Genomic DNA, 17,120 nt, shown 5'->3' on the forward strand with positions numbered 1-17,120 from the left:
TGTACACGTTAGCCTTTTAGCTTTGGGAGACACAATAAATGTTAAAGCATTATTCAGTTAGATTATGTATTGAGGCCAGTAAATTAATTTACATGTTACGAGCTAGCTTATTAGATAATATTAGATTTGAAATAAAGGCTCAGTAGTATTTGTTATTATGGTACCAATGTATTAGGAAGAAAATGTGGACTGGCTGGAGAAAGGAAGAGTTACTTATATCAAGTCCCTTAATGCATTTTCAGATTTTATTTACTTTTTAACATAAGAAACTTGAGTCTGTTATTATATATCTTATATATTGTAGCTTAACAATTCACAAGAAGTGAGGAAAATAACTGTTAGAAGTATTATTACTGTTAGTAACACATATTTTGAAAACTTTTGTATTCATTTGAATATTCTCTAATATTCACATACCTGGTATTCTGTGCACTTGTCTTCTTAGAATGTTCGATCCAGTTGCTTGCTTGCAGATATCTTTTAGGATGGTAATGGGAAGCAAAGGAAGAGAAAGCCCAAGAGAATTTTCAGGTTTTATAATTCTCTTGTTGAACTTTCTGGAATTAGGACATTTATGGCATTTAGGATAAGGTCATTTCTGCCAAAGAATAGCTTCTAAAAACAACAAGATAATAGTTGTAGTTTTCTGAGATTGACAGTAGTTTTTCGTGCATCAATTTCTTCCTGAAGAACATGGCGGCGATGGGAGGTTTTCCGTGGCTGGTTTACTTGATTGTCATTAGGGTGGACATCCCTGGCCCAAGTCCTCCAAACAGGACTGAATCTTCTTTCCTTCCGTTTGCTTTCTCAAAGGAAGCGCACTGATTGCCCTCACGTAGTTAATGTGACGGAGTAGCATTTTACCTTTGTCCATCAGTTCAGTTTAGCAAAGGGCAAGGAGACCGAATGAAAATCTACAGTGATGAAGGACAAAATGACAAAGTGCTTTAGGACCAAAAGTGAACGTTCATATTTCTATTGGAAGCCATTCTTTCACTTTTTATTTTTTAAAAAAACCACACCTACAGAACAAGTGAGATTTGTAAACTATAAAACTATATAATATTTCTTAGATTTCATAATTGTTTGGCATGTATGACTAATGGATTGTTTTGCGGACCTATTTAATGTATATTACAGAAACCACAATAGCTAATTTCTAAATACTCAGCATTTGTCTTTAAACACTTTTATAACATAGCACCACTATCATATAATGGTGTGAATAATTAATCAATGTAGTAATCTGGTATATCTAAAAGAGTCCATAGTAGGAGTTCCAACTTTTCCAGAGAGTTTTCTTTTTTTTCCACTGGTGAGGCTTGAGCTGAGAGCCTGCGGGCTGTCCCTGAACCTTTGTGTGCTCAAGGCTAGTGCCCCACCACTTGGGTCACAGAGCAATTGATGTTTTTTAAAGGGGTTAATCAAAGATAAGAGTCTCACAGGGGACTTTTCTGCTTGGGCTTTCTTTGAACCTCGATCCTCAGATCTCAGCCTCCTGAGTAGCTAGGATTACAGATGTGAACCATTGGTGCCCAGCTGTTTTCCAGAGATTTAAAAATAAATTTTTTTTTTTACTTAAGTCCCAACTAAGGCCCATTTGTTATGTATTGTTCATTATGTCTCCCGTTTCTTTTTAGAATGTTTCATATATTTTTCCTTTATGATATTGATGCTTTGAACATTTAAAGAAAGAAATGCAAGAATACTTTAATACAAGTTTTAAAGTTTAGTTTTTCAACTATTCAAAATTTGTAACATAGAGTACAGTTTTGCAGTGCATTTCTACTTTGATCCAGTTTTTTTTTTTTTTTTTTTTTTTTTGGCAAATATGGCCTCTGAAAGCAGGTTCAGAAGTTACATTCTTTGGGTGTGATTTCTTGCTTTTCCACTTCATAGGTTGTAATACTTAGCAGATGATCTCACTTCTCTTGTCCTTGGTTTTCTATTTGCAAGTAGAGATGGAATATGTCTTAAAAACCTAGTTTAGAGGCTCTATGTGGTATCTTTAAGTTAAATAAGAAGCATTCATATTACACGGGTCACAGTGGGAAGTTAGTGGTAGTATTTGAGATAGGAAAATTAGTGGAAATGAGTTGTAATATCAGTTCTGCTTCCTCATATTTTGCTCATAAGTCGTAACATTCATTTCAATATTCTTTCTTTGCCAGTCCTGGGCCTTGGACTCAGGGCCTGAGCACTGTCTCTGGCTTCTTTTTGCTCAAAGTTGGCACTCTACCACTTGAGCCACAGCGCCACTTCCGGCTTTTTCTGTTTATGTGAAATCGATTCTGAACCCAGGGCTTCATGCAAGCTAAGCCACATTCCCAGCCCCGTCAATATTCTTGTTATAATAAAATTAACTGTGACATAGAACTTTTGTTGATGTAAAACAAATACATCTGAATATATATATATATATATATATATATATATATATATATATATATATATATACCCATTAGAACAAATTTGAAAAAAACCTGAAAATGTATCACTCCCGGTGAAGATTTACAAAGACTTGAATAGACTTACTCAAGACTTCAAGAAATGTAGACATTTCAAGTCCTGATTTACATTTGGAGATAAAAAATTTCATTTTCTGTAAATACTATAAAAACGTATGGTATTTGAACATATTAGTGCCCAATCCAATGCCTTTCAGGTTTATGTGCCAATTAATATTGGTTAGTAATATTTTTCTTAGTTATTTTTATAAGGTTGGCACCACTTGGAGTTTTAGGAATTCATGATTGTATGTCAAAAATATAAAATTTGGAAATATCTGGAAATGACTGAGCCCGTGTACTACCAACCATGACATAGCAGCACAATGTTGTGGTGCGAAATGACACAATGTACTAATAATACTGCCTATTGAATTCTGCTTTCTGGTACCAGAAAAGGTGCACAGTTGTTTTTCTTCTTCCTTCTTATTGCACTCCTATCTTTGTATCAAATGTTCATAACTGAAAAAAAATCTAAACAAATAGAAATTTCTTTGCTGATTTAGGCATAACCAGAGATTGGTTAGTTAACAAGATGTCCTTTACAAGTCCAATTTGGAGTAGAAAGCTTTTGCCAACTTGTTTTCCACTTGATTCCAAAACCATATATCTTTTCCGATTATTTCATGTTTTCTTCTCATTTGCTTTAAGTAGCTATACGAAATAGTTGCCATTCAACAAAGCAGTGTCTGAATTCCATATATCTCTATCAATATTCTCACCCATTCCTCCCACCCCGCCCCTTCTATTTTCTTAATTTTGTATGATATACACTAAGTTTTATGACTGCATTTTGATCCCCTTCCTCTCTTGATCTCATCCTCCTTAGCATATATAGGACAACACTTACTTTAGATAGTTGATCAAGATAGCTTTTTGGGGGCTGGGAATGTGGCTTAGCAGTAGAGTGCTTGCCTAGCATACATGAAGCCCTGGGTTCGATTCCTCAGCGCCACGTAAACAGAAAAAAATCAGAAGTGATGCTGTGGCTCAAGAGGTAGAGTGCTAGCCTTGAGCAAAAAGAAGCCTGGGACATTGCTCGGGCCCTGAGTCCAAGCCCTAGGACTGGCAAAAAAAAACAAAACACAAACTTAGATTTTCTGCATCAATATTGTTTTTAGCTTTTTGGTGTTTGAAATAAATTTTCTGCTATTCCTAAAGTTGTTATTGATGTTTATTGGGATTTCAGGAATGCTTTTGCAAAAAGCGTCTGTGGAATTTACTTCATGGTTTAGATATATAACCTGGATTTAAGACTATGAATAAGAGAAAGGGAATTTGGCAATGCATCAGCAAATATTGGTCCAAAGAAAGGGGTAGAGAATATTGTTTAAACTTTGACTAGTCTTAGCAGGGACCATATAATTAATTTACGTCCATATATGTGACAAAAGAAGGGAAGAGATAAATCTTTAGTTTTAAATGTTCAGTTACAGCATATTTTATTGCCATTATGGGGCCCCAAATAGTAAATGTGTCTATATACGTTTTTTAAAGTCCCTTTCTATACCTCATAATTTTTAGTGTTCTCAAAAATATATTAAAAACAGGGAGAACATTCTGGAAATTTGAGGAGGGACCCATTTTCTTAACATAACAGAGTCACTGGATTAACAACAGATAATGTTGGCATGGGCTCCTCTTAATGTTTTCTCTGCGTAGGGAAGCAAGGAAGTCAGGAAGGTAAACAGCTAGAACTTTCCAGCAAAATGACTCATTTGGCAGTTGCCGTTTTCACCACTTACGTCAACTTGTCAAGCTGTTATGACTACATCTTTTGTGTCAGCTATGAATCTCTGGCTTCAGTTTCCTAAAATTAACTTTATTTTTTTCTTCCCTTTCATCTCGGAAGTTTTCCTTTTTAATGTCACTTTCATTATTTCCTCCTGGCTTTGGTTCAGAAAAATTTTAAATTAATCTACAAATCTTGATGCGTAAGTAGAGCATTCTATATTTTTCCATGGGTTAAGACTTTTCTCCATTTCCAGGTACAGTTATTTTCATAATTTTTATGTCTGTCACTGAAGGTTTAGGTATACTGTAAAAATGGCATTTTATATTGGACTAAACACCAATATGCTGGATAAAAAGGAATGGTATCCAAGTACAGTGAAAAAAACCCCAAACCCCAAACCCATGTTATTCTGGAGTGGAGAAGAGGATCTGCGGGGAGCCAGGTGCTAGTGTTGCACACCTGTAATCCTAGTCAGCAAGCTGAGATCCAGGATAAAGGTCCAAAGCCAGACTGAGCAGAAAAGAGCGTGAGACTCTCATCTCCAATTAACCAGCAAAACGCTGGAAGTAGCTGTTTGGGTGGCCTTTTCTGCCTGGCCTTGTGTTCAAGCTGTAGTACTGGCACACAAATACACTCAGAAAATCAAACAGACAAGAGGATCAGTGGATACTTCGTAGAAAGTGTGTGGAAGTGATTCTTCATGCCTCTTGCTGGTGGGTGACGTTTTAAAGCAGGTTATCAGAATGCATAATCATGAATTTATTATTCTCATGTAGATTATGTTATAAATTAGAACACAGTTGAGAAAATTACTATACTATACTGGCATATTCTTAACTCCCGTTAAATTTTGTAAAGGGGGAAGAGACACCTTTTGAACTATAGGGGAAGCTCAATTGATGTTTCTGATGAAAAATTTGGTCAAATCGTTCATCTCTTTATCAATTATTATTATTTTTCACTAAGGTCAAGTAACTGAAAAGAAATGTGGTGGAAATTACTAAAGTACTTGTTATTCCAGCCATTTTAAATATAATAAATCCTTAAAATGGCCAAGACTTTTGTTTAAAATGTTTCAATCTCACCTGCTCAGATTCTGAATCATCACAAAGGCAAGCCCCTCTTGAACTGGTTTCCACCCCCACAATCTTCCCTTACTTAACACTCATATCACTTTGGGAGACTTGATTCTGAAGAAGAGAGAGAAAATATATTTGTCTTTCCGAATCTGGCTTATTTTGCTAATTATGATAATTCCAGATCCACCCAATTTTTCTGTAAATGACATAATTTTTTATGGATGAATATTTCTTCACATCTTCTAGTGTCTTCTTGAATTATTTTTCAGTGTTTCATTGCTTTTACTATAGGTATCTTTCATCTCATTGATAAGGTTTGTTTTTATGTCTTCACAATTTTTTTTTAGGGAGGAAGGTATTGTGAGTGGGTTTGTATTCCCGATATATTTCTTCTGGTTGTTATTGACTTGTAGAAAAGCTACTATTTTTTTTTGTATGTTGATTTAGTGTCTTTCTCTTTTGTCAAAAGTGTTGATTGGTTCTAAGATTTTTTTTTTTTTTGCCAGTCCTGGGCTTGGACTCAGGGCCTGAGCACTGTTCCTGGCTTCTTTTTGCTCAAGGCTAGCACTCTGTCACTTGAGCCACAGTGCCACGTCTGGCTTTTTCTGTATACGTGGTGCTGGGGAATTGAATCCAGGGCTTCATGTATGCAAGGCAAGCACTTTACCACTAGGCCATATTCCCAGCCCAGTTCTATGGATTTTTTAAAAATGAAGTCTTTTGGGTAATTCTCTCTCTCTCTCTCTCTCTCTCTCTCTCTCTCTCTCCCTTTTCTTTCTCTTCTTTTTGCCCTAAGAATTTAAGTTTCTAAGAGTAGAGAGAATAGGCAACTCTGTCATATTCTTGACTTTTGAGAAAATTATTTCAGTTTTTTCCCCATTTTGAACAATTTTATTGGCTATTAGTTCATCTGATATAGCCTTTACTGGGTTAACATATGTTCCTTCTAGTTTCTTTATGGCTTTCATTATGAAATATAATTGAAAGTTGTCACAGGTCAATTTTGTCTGATTCTAGTACTATTGTAATTATATACATATGTAGGTTTGTTTTTTTGCATCTCTGGAATAAAACAAACTTAATCAAGGTTTATGGTCTTTTAAATGTGTTTACTGAGTTCAGATAGCAACTATTTTACTGAGAATTTTTTTGTGGCTCTGTTCCTCAAGGAAATTGTAATTTCATTTTTCTGTCATGTTATCTGGTTTGGTATCAGGATAATAATTGGCTTTGTAGAATGAGCTTATTATTATTTCTTTCTTTTCTATCTTATGGGATACTTTTAGAAGCTTAACATTAAGCCTTCTTTAGAAATCTCGTAGATTTTCTTATTTTTTAAATTAACTTTCAATGTACTTATTTTGGATTTGGCTTGTTTTTGCTCCCCACTCCACTGTTTGTAATAAGAAGATGTATGATACCCGAAGTCTTTTGCGACCTGATTTGTAATTCCAGTATCTTAGTCTACTGGTACAGAGATATAGGGTAGGGGTTATGGGACTTTGTCTGGTAGTAAATTTCATATATAAACTTCGTGTTGGTTTGAAGTCTAAAGCATGGACCTAATACTCTTTCTTCCATGACTTGAAGGCATCTTCTTATCCTCTATCACCTGGGATTTTGGAAGAAGGGATGTGAACATCTTTCCACCTTGGAAAAAAAGTATATTTTATTTTTACTGTACTAAAGCCAAGCACCATATCTTTTACTTGGACTGGTTATGGCTCATACCCGGTGTATCTATGGAGAGATCATCAGTGGAATATATTATCTTCCATTTTGCTTCATCTCATCACTAATTTTTCTTGATCCTGTGCCGTCCTTTGGTATCTACACACTTGAAGAAGTGGGCATTCATGTCAGCTTTTTAAAGACTAGTTGTATTTGAGAATATATTTTGATATTCATCCCTTTCAGAGATTCTAAGAATAGTACAGTGTGGTCCCTGAGTCTGTGTCCTTGGGATAGGTGGCCTCGTGCCTGAGACAGCAGGTAGCTCAGCCTAGAGAATCTCCTTATACCTGTCGATTCAGTCTGCTTGGGTGCACCTGGAGCCTGTACCTCCAGAGGCTAGCTGAGAATGTGCTTCTTCTAGGACAGACATGCTACTGAGCACTTTCAGGAACCATGGGCTCTGAAGTCAGTCTGGCCATCATGTAGGTCAGAGACCTAGTCTTCCATGAAAGTCTAAAATATTAGACTGGAGAAGCCTAAGGGGCCAGGTAAGTCTAGAAGCTGTACCTTAACAACAAGGTGAATTCTGGGGTTATAGGTTTTGCGTATTAATGTAGCAGGCTTGATACTGTCATCCAAGGCAGTCCTCTGGTCACTACCCGGCTCTGTCCCAAATGTGTAGCATCTCTCCCTTCACACTATGCTTCTGTGGTTATGAGGTGAGTGAGAGGTGGGAGAGATAGTGTAAAACTGTATTTCTGTTCTTTTCAGCACATTTTTCTCATTTCTGCGCTAAAGAAATATGAGAGATAATGTGACCTTTGGGTTTGTAGGCATATTTTATTTTTGGCCACGGGTATTTGTTAAAATTGATGAATGATAATCGCTGGAGAGTCATATTATGTCGTTTTTTTTAAATTTAGTTCTCTTTTTTTATATTTACAGGCTGTGCTATATCCAAGAGAATGCCTTTAAAGTTCAAAAATATATTTTATTTCATATTTATGGGCATCTTTTACATTTTATGTATGTATGATTTCTGTTATTTTTATATATTAAATATTTTCCTTTCTTTTAATTTGTATTATTGACTCGCTTTGTTATTACTTAGTCACTCAAAGAATATGTTAATCTTCTTAGAGAAAGCAATAAAATTATTTAATTATTTTTTTCCCTATCTTTGACACTTCTGTGTAGGAAGTTGGGAGTATTCATATTTTTCCTTGCTCATTTACTTCTCATAGATATTGAGTGGGGATAGTTGTGGTGTTGGGTATGATAATAATTTCTCATTGGTCATCTGTCTTTCTATGATATTCTGTATACTGGGAGAATTTCCATGCAAATTCTCACAAATTGGTTCCCTTTCCTGTGAGCTTTTGGTAAGGTTTTGCTGATAAAGTAGATGAGAAGCGAGGTAGGGGAGTGATCCCATTCTTTCTTCTGGATGCTTTTGTATCACTGCACAGTAACAGATCATATTTCCCAATTCTTACTCAGGCTGTGGTATGACTGCATTTTCTGTTTGACCTACCAAGTGTAACCACTCTAGAGCTCTGCTGTGGCCAGCTTGAGAACTTAATTCCAGTATCCATTGTTAAAGCCTTTAGTCCTGCAATGTATAATTAAAAAGCTTCTATTTCCTTCTAAGAACTCAATTTATCAGTTCTTTTTATTTATTTATTTATTTTTTTTGGCCAGTCCTGGGCCTTGGACTCAGGGCCTGAGCACTGTCCCTGGCTTCTTCCTGCTCAAGGCTAGCACTCTGCCACTTGAGCCACAGCGCCGCTTCTGGCCGTTTTCTGTATATGTGGTGCTGGGGAATCGAACCTAGGGCCTCGTGTATCCGAGGCAGGCACTCTTGCCACTAGGCTATATCCCCAGCCCAATTTATCAGTTCTTGATAGGTGACATTTATCAGTTCTTGACAGGCGATAAAATATAGTGTAGTGTGGAAATCATAGTAGCAACAACAGATTAATCTTATTGCTCAAGTTGATTTTATTTGGTTTGCTAGCTAGGTATAAGTTGATTCCATCATTTCACCCAAGAGCTAAAGGCAGTTTAGAGAATGACATTTCTTTTAAATCTTCAAACGAAGAGAAGATTAATTAGTTTCTCCCATGAAGTATTGACTAAATTGTGATTTGGCATGGTTGTATTCTCTTGAACAGGGGTGGAGTGAGGGTTGATTATCATTTGGGTTGTGTCCAGTAGGTGCTGGAGTGGTAGAGGGAGTGAGCTCTATGGGGAACCACCAAATAGAAGATCAAATACTGTCTTCACCCACTGTCTAAGGTCGGCAGAGGCAGGGCTGGTTGTCACTGGGGTTGTGCCCTCTGGAGGGGTTGGGGCCTTAGTGGGAGTGGTGGGCTCTACTGTTGGAGAAGTAGGTGCTACTGTTGAAGAAGAAGTAGGTGCTACTGTGGGGAATTCTGTGGTGGTTTCTTTGGCAGTTGGGGCCACAGCTGTGGTGGTTGGGGTGGTTGTGGGTATTTCAGGTGTGGGACTAGGGGAAGGGGGTACAGCAACAGGAGGGGATGGGGGTCTTGGTAAAGGATGTCTTGGAACGCAAGGCATTTTCTTAGGTCGCTTGGGATAATGAGGAATGTGTCCCCACCATCGATTCCAAGGGTTTTTAATATATTGAGAAGACATAGAGCCTGGATAATGGGGAGGTGGATGAAATTGTTCAACCTGCCCTGGCATGAAAGGGTAATTGGGAGGAGGAGGAGCGGGACGGCCTTCCGGGTGCCATGGTTTCTCGGAGTGGTGATCAAGTTCTTCCTGCGAGTTGGAGTCATAGAATCTCCGGTAGCCTCTATGACTCGCAATTGGCTGTGGAGATAGAAAGAAAACAGAAAATAAAGCTTCTGAAGGTTAGCATCCAAAGTCCAAACGCTGGTAGATGTACTTTTTGTGAAGGTATTTTAAATTGATTTTAATTATATAAATTTGTAAAGTGTGATAATTCCATGTATGGATGCAGTATCTAATGATCACCGTAGGGAGGTCATGTCTTCATCTTAAGCTTTGTTATTTTGTGTTTGGTTTCGGTAGTACTAAGGATTGAAGACTATCACTTGAGCCACGTCCCTGGACATTTCTATTTTAGTTTGTTTCTGACAGTCTCAAACCTTTGGCTTAGGTCAGCTTCACACTGAAGTCCTCCTTCCTCTTTCTCTCCGGTTGCATGAACTACCATGCTTGGCTTGTTTTTATAGATGTGGCCTTGCTAAATATCTGGCTATATCTTGAGTAGTTATAGTTAAAGACCCAAATTGTCATGTTCTACCCTACATAGACCCTATTTTTCATTAACATGTTGAGAAGGTGTCGTATGATATCTTTATGCACCAGTATAATGTGCACTGATCAAACCAGGGTGCACAACTTTGCATTTGGAAAATAAAAAGCTCTGCTTTCTTTTAGTTATTCATAAAAAATGAGCTATAGTCATCCATTAGCCATTAGTATGCTAGAACTCATTGCTTTTTTTTCTAGATACTATGGGGATTCAAACTCAGGGCCTTAGTCTTACTAGAGAAGTGCTCTTAATATAGTGCTTTTGATATGTGCTCTCAGCCCAGGAGTACTTATTTCTTCTTTACAGTTATATTTTGGTACCTATTGCATACCTTTATATACCAATATACTGTCTCCATGATCTTTCCAACATTTACATTCACAATATATATTCTGACTTAAGAACCATATATGTGAAAGAAAACATGTGGCATTTGTCTCTCTGCATGTGATTTATTTTAATGAAGTAATAATTGAAAACTGTCCAAATGTTGAACAAGAAATGTACCTATAAGAGGCCTATAGGACCCTAAATAGACATGGCCATAAAAACTGATCCTGATTGAGGGATATTAAAGTCAAACTTTCAAGTGTATAAGACAAAATGAAGCTAAGACAAAAAAGGCCAAGTCTTATTTAAGAGAACTCTCACTAGATAAACAGTAGTTTTCCACAGAAATTTTATGGAATGGGAGGGAATTGACTTATTTAAAATTATGAAAGGAAATTATTGTCAACCAAGATTATTTCCAGAAAAAATATCCTTCAGAAGTGAAGGAGAAATAATGAGCTTTAGGAAAAGCAAAAACTAAAGGACTTCATTACCACTACATTGGTTTTACAAATGAAGTTTAAGGGAATCCTACGTCTTCAATGAAAATATAGCTAGCATCACTATAAAATATATGAGCATGAAAAAAGAAAAACTGTGAAAAAAAAATATATGAGCATGTATCCCACTGAATTGCAGAGGTACAAAAGAGAAGTAGAAAATAATAAAAAAATCATTAAAAATGAACTACTGAAGCATAAAGATGAAGAAGAATAGAACAAAACATAAGGAAGAGAAATAGAAGAAATTTAACAATTAGCAAGAATAAATCCTTACTCATAATAAATTGACATTAAATGGAGTAAATTCCTAAATTGAAAGATACAAATCGACTGAGTGGATATACCTACAAGAAAAGACAGTAAAGACACCTAGGATGAAATTAAAAGGATCCATAACTATTATATGCAAATGTACATAGTTACAAACATAAGCTGAATAAAAATAAAGAACTATGTAGAAAGATATGAGTTCATTTTATAATGATCAAGAAATAATTCTATAGGAAGATATACTTGTAAAAATATACATAATCCCAGCATAACCAATTTTATGAAAAGTGCCTAGATGTAAAAGGAGATAGTATCTAATAAAAGTATAGTATAATTCTTCAATGCTCAGCTTTCATCACTGGGCAGGTCATCCAGAGAGAAAATAAACAATGCAACATCAGCGAAACTATACTGTAGATCACATTCTGCCTAATGAAAAGCATTTCATCTAACGATTGTTGAATCTGCAGTTTCTTCATCAATACATGAAATATTGCCCAGAACATACCACAAAACAAGGTCCATTATATGCATATCAAAATGAAACCTCCTGGTACAATTAATTGATGCTAATAAAATATGAGAAAAATACTTAAATATATATTTTTAGTAAGAAAGTTAATTATAGAAAAGAAGGGATAGAAAACTTTTCCTTCTAGGCATTTGGGAACTTGGAATAATACTAAGTATGTGATAAAGGTGACAGTACTGCTCTGTGATCTACAGGCTTTAGATAGGGGTAATCACTCCTATTATAATAAAGGGACCACGCTCCAAGCTTTTATTCTTCTGAAATAATTACCTCGTGACATTGTGAGGAAAAACTGACAATAACAAACAAAACAGACAATGAGGTGTTTTGGACATTGACTGTGATTTAGTGATGAGAATTGTTTTGTGTGTGTGTGTGTGTGTGTGTGTGTGTGTGTGTGTGTGTGTGTTTGCCAGTCATGGGCCTTGGTCTCAGGGCCTGAGCACTGTCCCTGGCTTCTTTCTTGCTCAAAGCTAGCACTCTACCACTTGAGCCGCAGTGCTCATTTATGGCTTTTTCTATATATGTGGTGCTGAGGAATTTTTTTTTCTTATTTATTGCCAAAGTCATGTACAGAGTGGTTACAGTTTCATACGTTAGGCCTTGGGTACATTTCTTGTACTGTTTGTTACCTCCTCCCTCATCCCCCTCTCCCCCCTCTTCCTTTCCTTCTCCCCCCATAAGTTGTTCAGTTGGTTTGGTGCTGAGGAATGGAACCCAGGGTTTCATGCATGTTAGGTGAGCACTCTAGCACTAGGCCATATTCCCAGCCTGAGAGTTGCATTTTTTAAATTAGGAAAATTAGGTTTAATATTGGAGACAGGGGCAAAAAAACCATATCACACAATAACATACATTACAAAAACAATTTAGTTTCAACTACACAGTTATGTTCTTAATGAGGACAGAAGAATCAGAAAAATTCTTGATTTAAACAGCAAAAGAGCAATCCCCTAGTGTTTAAGCAATACATTTACCCACTTAAATAAGTACTTCACTGAGTACTTCTAAACCTATTACTTTATTGTGTACCTGCATAATACAGAATAAAAAGTGAAACTTACCAGATAGCTGTTCTTAGCAAATCTAACTCTGAAAGTGCAGTGAAAGTAATTAAATATGTAGCTATTTATTAGAAAACTGTTACAGGCAACAGAATTTTCTAGGGGCTAAAGAAACACACTGAAGACATGAGACTTTCCTTTCATGAGTCTAGAATCTAGTGGGAGACATAACCTCCCAATATATCTTTATCTTGTGTCTCAGCTCTATTAAATCCTTTCTCATTCTTCGCTAATTTTTCATGAGGCTGTCTTCTCCACAGCTATACCTTTCTACAATTTCCATTTCTTCTCCAGTAGTGAGGTGACTTTGTTGATCTCACATTACTTTGACAACTTTTCACATACACACACACACACACACACACACACACACACATCAAATTCACAGACATGCACTTGTCTCCCTCTTCCTAAGAGCAGCTTCTTTGCTTATACTGTCTATACTTCTCTTTTTGCTTATATTCTGTCTACACCTCTCCTCCTAATTATCATTTTTCACTTGTACCTCAGATCTCTTTCTAAATCTCTGGATCTTTTTAGACTGTAATTAATTAACGTATCCTCTATTAAAAGATCCCTTTCTCAAGTGTATGCCTGTAATCATCACTAGATGATCTCTTTCAGTTCCTAGACACACTAGACTCTCTAGTTTACCACTTCCTTATTCCTACCAATGCTGTTTTTTTTTTTTGTTTGTTTTCATTTATGGTGTTGTCATGGGGCTTGAACTAAAGGCCTGGGCGCTGTCCCTGAGCTCTTCTGCTCTACCACATTGAGCCATAGTGGCCCCACTTCTGGTTTACTGGTGATTAATTGGAGATAGAAGTCTAGGGCTTTCCTGCTGGGGTTGGCTTTAAGCTGTGATCCTCAGCTCTCAGCCTCCAGATTAGCTGGGATTACAGGCTTGAACTACCGGTGCCCAACTAACAATCTTTTGAATCCAGCACACAAATAACTGACATTTTTCACAGGCCAAATTGTAGTGAACTCTATAACTTTATGAAAATGATGTGACTATGGACTGAGTTGGCTGGGTTATTTGATGGCTCCAAGTAGGGGGGTCCTCCTTGGGAGACAGAGAACGGGGGATAGCAGTTGAAAGCCATGTCTACAGTCAAACCTGCAGCAGCTTGTGGGCTGACTGGCGCCCTGGTTAAAAAGCATGGGACCATTTGAAAGGTGGCTAAAGCAAAAACTGCTGGAGGTATGACTCGCGTGGCAAGTACAAACGCCGTGTTCACATTCTACTACTGCCATAAAGAACAAGAGGAAAAAAAATGCAAATATCTTCCTTTTTTAGGTTTGAATTTGGGGCTAATTCTTTTAGAGAGGATTGGCTTATCAAAAACAAAATAATGAACTGGATATTTTGAGTTTTAAAAAATTTTGTTAACAATTTATTAATTCCGATTATTTGTTAAGTACCACATTGGATTGTTGAAAGGTTTATGTAATGTATTTTTGTAATATACTTACCTTAAGTGGTAGCTTTTACTATCACTATTATCACTATGTGAGCTTATTACTTATAGGGGCCAAAACCTATTTAATAGATAAATTTAATGAGTAGTTAAGGAAATAATTCTGAGAGGAATTATTTAGAAATGCTAAATTACTTTGCTGTTTGAATACTTTTTTAGGCATTCATTAAGCCTATGTGTAATGGTTAGAATCTTTAAACAAATGAAAGGATTTTTTTTTCTCAAATCTGAAGAGTCACAGTGTCAAAACTAGCTTTAAGGTCAGGTGATGTTTAATGCTTTTGAGTATTCTATCCGCCTTGAACTTCCTGAAAGAAGATGGATGATTCAAAATTCTATCTATTAATATGCTTTCTCAGAGCAGTCTTTTAAAGTGTGATTTGTTTTTTCTTTTCTTCTTTGATACCTACTAATTTCAGTTTTAGTACACATTATATCTAAAATGCATTTATCATGATCCTTTTGTTACCAATCTAGCTTATGAAAAAGTATAATTGTGCAAAGGTTGATTTAATCAGTAATCAGTTAATAATGAGCTTATCAGTCGGGAAAATGTCAAACTTTTCTGAAGTGCATCAGTGAATTTTGGTTTTAATTAGTTTAGAAATAAGTCTTCAGGAAGAGAACATATTTCACTTGCCGTCCATTATTAGCTCAAAGAATTAGTTTAGAACTAGATAAAAAGTACTGGTGTGACTAGTTCAAGTGATAGGCAATAAGCAATCTTCATTCTATACATGCCCCAGAGTTATAAATGCCCACTTCCCATTTCCAGTTAAGTTGCTTATAAATTCCTGAGCAGAATTATTTTTTACAGATTTGTGAACAATTTGCTTAGGATGCTATTGATTTTGAATATTAAAATGCAAATGGAGCGAAATCCTACATCTCTCTTGCCAATTCTTTATTTGATGATGTCACATACATTTGCATAAAATACTACCTTTATAATTTAGTTTTTCATCATCTTGATTCATTTTTCATGTGCTGTGTTTCAGGCTAGTATAGTTTCAGTGTGGGATTAGTAGGTCGACATGGAGTGTCTAGCATTGTTAATAGCAATCAGATCTAGAATGGCTATTCTTTTGTGATTAGTATCTTTGATCATACAAGGTAGTTGTCAACGTTCCACAGTTTGAGAGTATTTTTTTTAATAGTGGATATGAGTGTAAGTGCAGGAATTGGAGAAACCTGAATTCCTCTTCCCCCCGCCCCCCAGATAAGAGAGAACGTCTCCAAATGTTACCTGTCCTCCTGTCTTCCTCAATACTCCCTATTGTTCCTTCATAACACTAATCACCGCTCAGATGAGTAGTCACAGACAAATGAGAGAAGGAAAATGAAAAGAAGACCACCATGATCAGCAGCTTGAAATTGCATTTTTATGTAAAGACAAACCTTCTTTGAGTTTATAATTAGGAAGAAATAAATCAAGGATATTTGGGACTGAGGAAACTTACCGTAAAACATGAAATAAGAGCCAAAAGGCCCAAGAGGCAAGTGAAGCTTTTCATTCTTTAATGTTATACCTGAAAGACAGTGGTGATTGATTGTTAATGGTTAGTCAAATTTTCCAAAGTTATTTCTCTGAAAATTAAGTTTCAAAAAAATTTTTTTGAGGCCCAAGATAGACTTGAACTCAGTTTGTAATGCTTTTTGCTCCTTGGCTGGTGTTCTACCAACGGAGCCCTCACCTCCAGTCTTTCAACATTTTTATTTAAAATGAAAATTTAATGGGATTTAAATACTATCTCTGTAAGATGATGAAGAAACAGCACAGCACTGTTCGCCTTCAAAGATGTGCTTGACATTTTTGAGAAATTGTATGCCTACATCAATGCTGTTTTGTTTGTGATATGCTTTATTTTATGAAAAATAACTCTGAGGTAATTGTTGGAAGTATATTTTGACAATTAAAAAAATCTATTCATTTTTCTTTTTGGTGTGTATATGACAATCCTGGGACTTGAACTCAGGGCCTGGGACTGCCCTTGAGCTTTTCTGCTCAAGGCACTTTTACCACTTGAGTCACAGCTCCACTTCTGGTTTTTGGTGTTGTTACTTAGGGATAAGACTGTAATGGAATTTCTTGCTGAGGCTAGCTTTGAACTCGTGTCCTCAGATTTCAGCCTCCTGAGTAGCTAGGACTGATTAAAAGTGTAAGCCACCAGCGCCTGGCTCAGTTTTGAAGAATTTTTATTGCCTCTGGCAATGACTACTTTGAAAGGAAATAACTTGTTTTGCATGTGTACTGTCGGTGTGTTTGCTTAAAATTTGCCAAACTTATACATGTCTGTAGATTTGTACCTGGCTATTGTCAATGTGACTGAGCTATGGTTAAACATAACTGCAGGCTGTGATTATTTTCTTAATATTATATTGTTACAACTAACTGAAGGGAATAGAATTGCTCACAGTGCATTCTTTCCGTTACCATTGGTCTACTGAAATATTTATCGAATCTGCCTTTATTCCAAATGATCCTCAAGACAATTGTCAATCAGTGTGTAAAGTAGGAACAAGAAGTTTTGCTTTAATTTGGTAATAATTTTCATCAACATAGCACAGGTACATGGCAACTGAATTATTTGAAGACAAACGTCAACTACCATTATGTAGACAGGTTGTTCATGGTCAA

At 36.2% G+C, this 17,120-nt stretch overlaps 1 protein-coding gene across 1 annotated transcript; it reads right to left on the bottom strand.

Moving 5' to 3' along the window:
* Nucleotides 1–9,239: 9,239 nt before the first annotated feature.
* Nucleotides 9,240–15,996, bottom strand: LOC125365006 (extensin-like). The gene is made up of 2 exons (XM_048364861.1): nt 15,943–15,996; nt 9,240–9,833 (listed from the first exon to the last, which is right to left on the bottom strand). The coding sequence occupies exons 1-2, from the start codon at nt 15,994–15,996 to the stop codon at nt 9,240–9,242; spliced, it is 648 nt and encodes a 215-aa protein (XP_048220818.1).
* Between the last annotated feature and the right edge of the window lie 1,124 nt (nt 15,997–17,120).

This window comes from Perognathus longimembris, chromosome 16, assembly GCF_023159225.1.
Source record: "Perognathus longimembris pacificus isolate PPM17 chromosome 16, ASM2315922v1, whole genome shotgun sequence".
Lineage (NCBI taxonomy): Eukaryota > Metazoa > Chordata > Mammalia > Rodentia > Heteromyidae > Perognathus > Perognathus longimembris.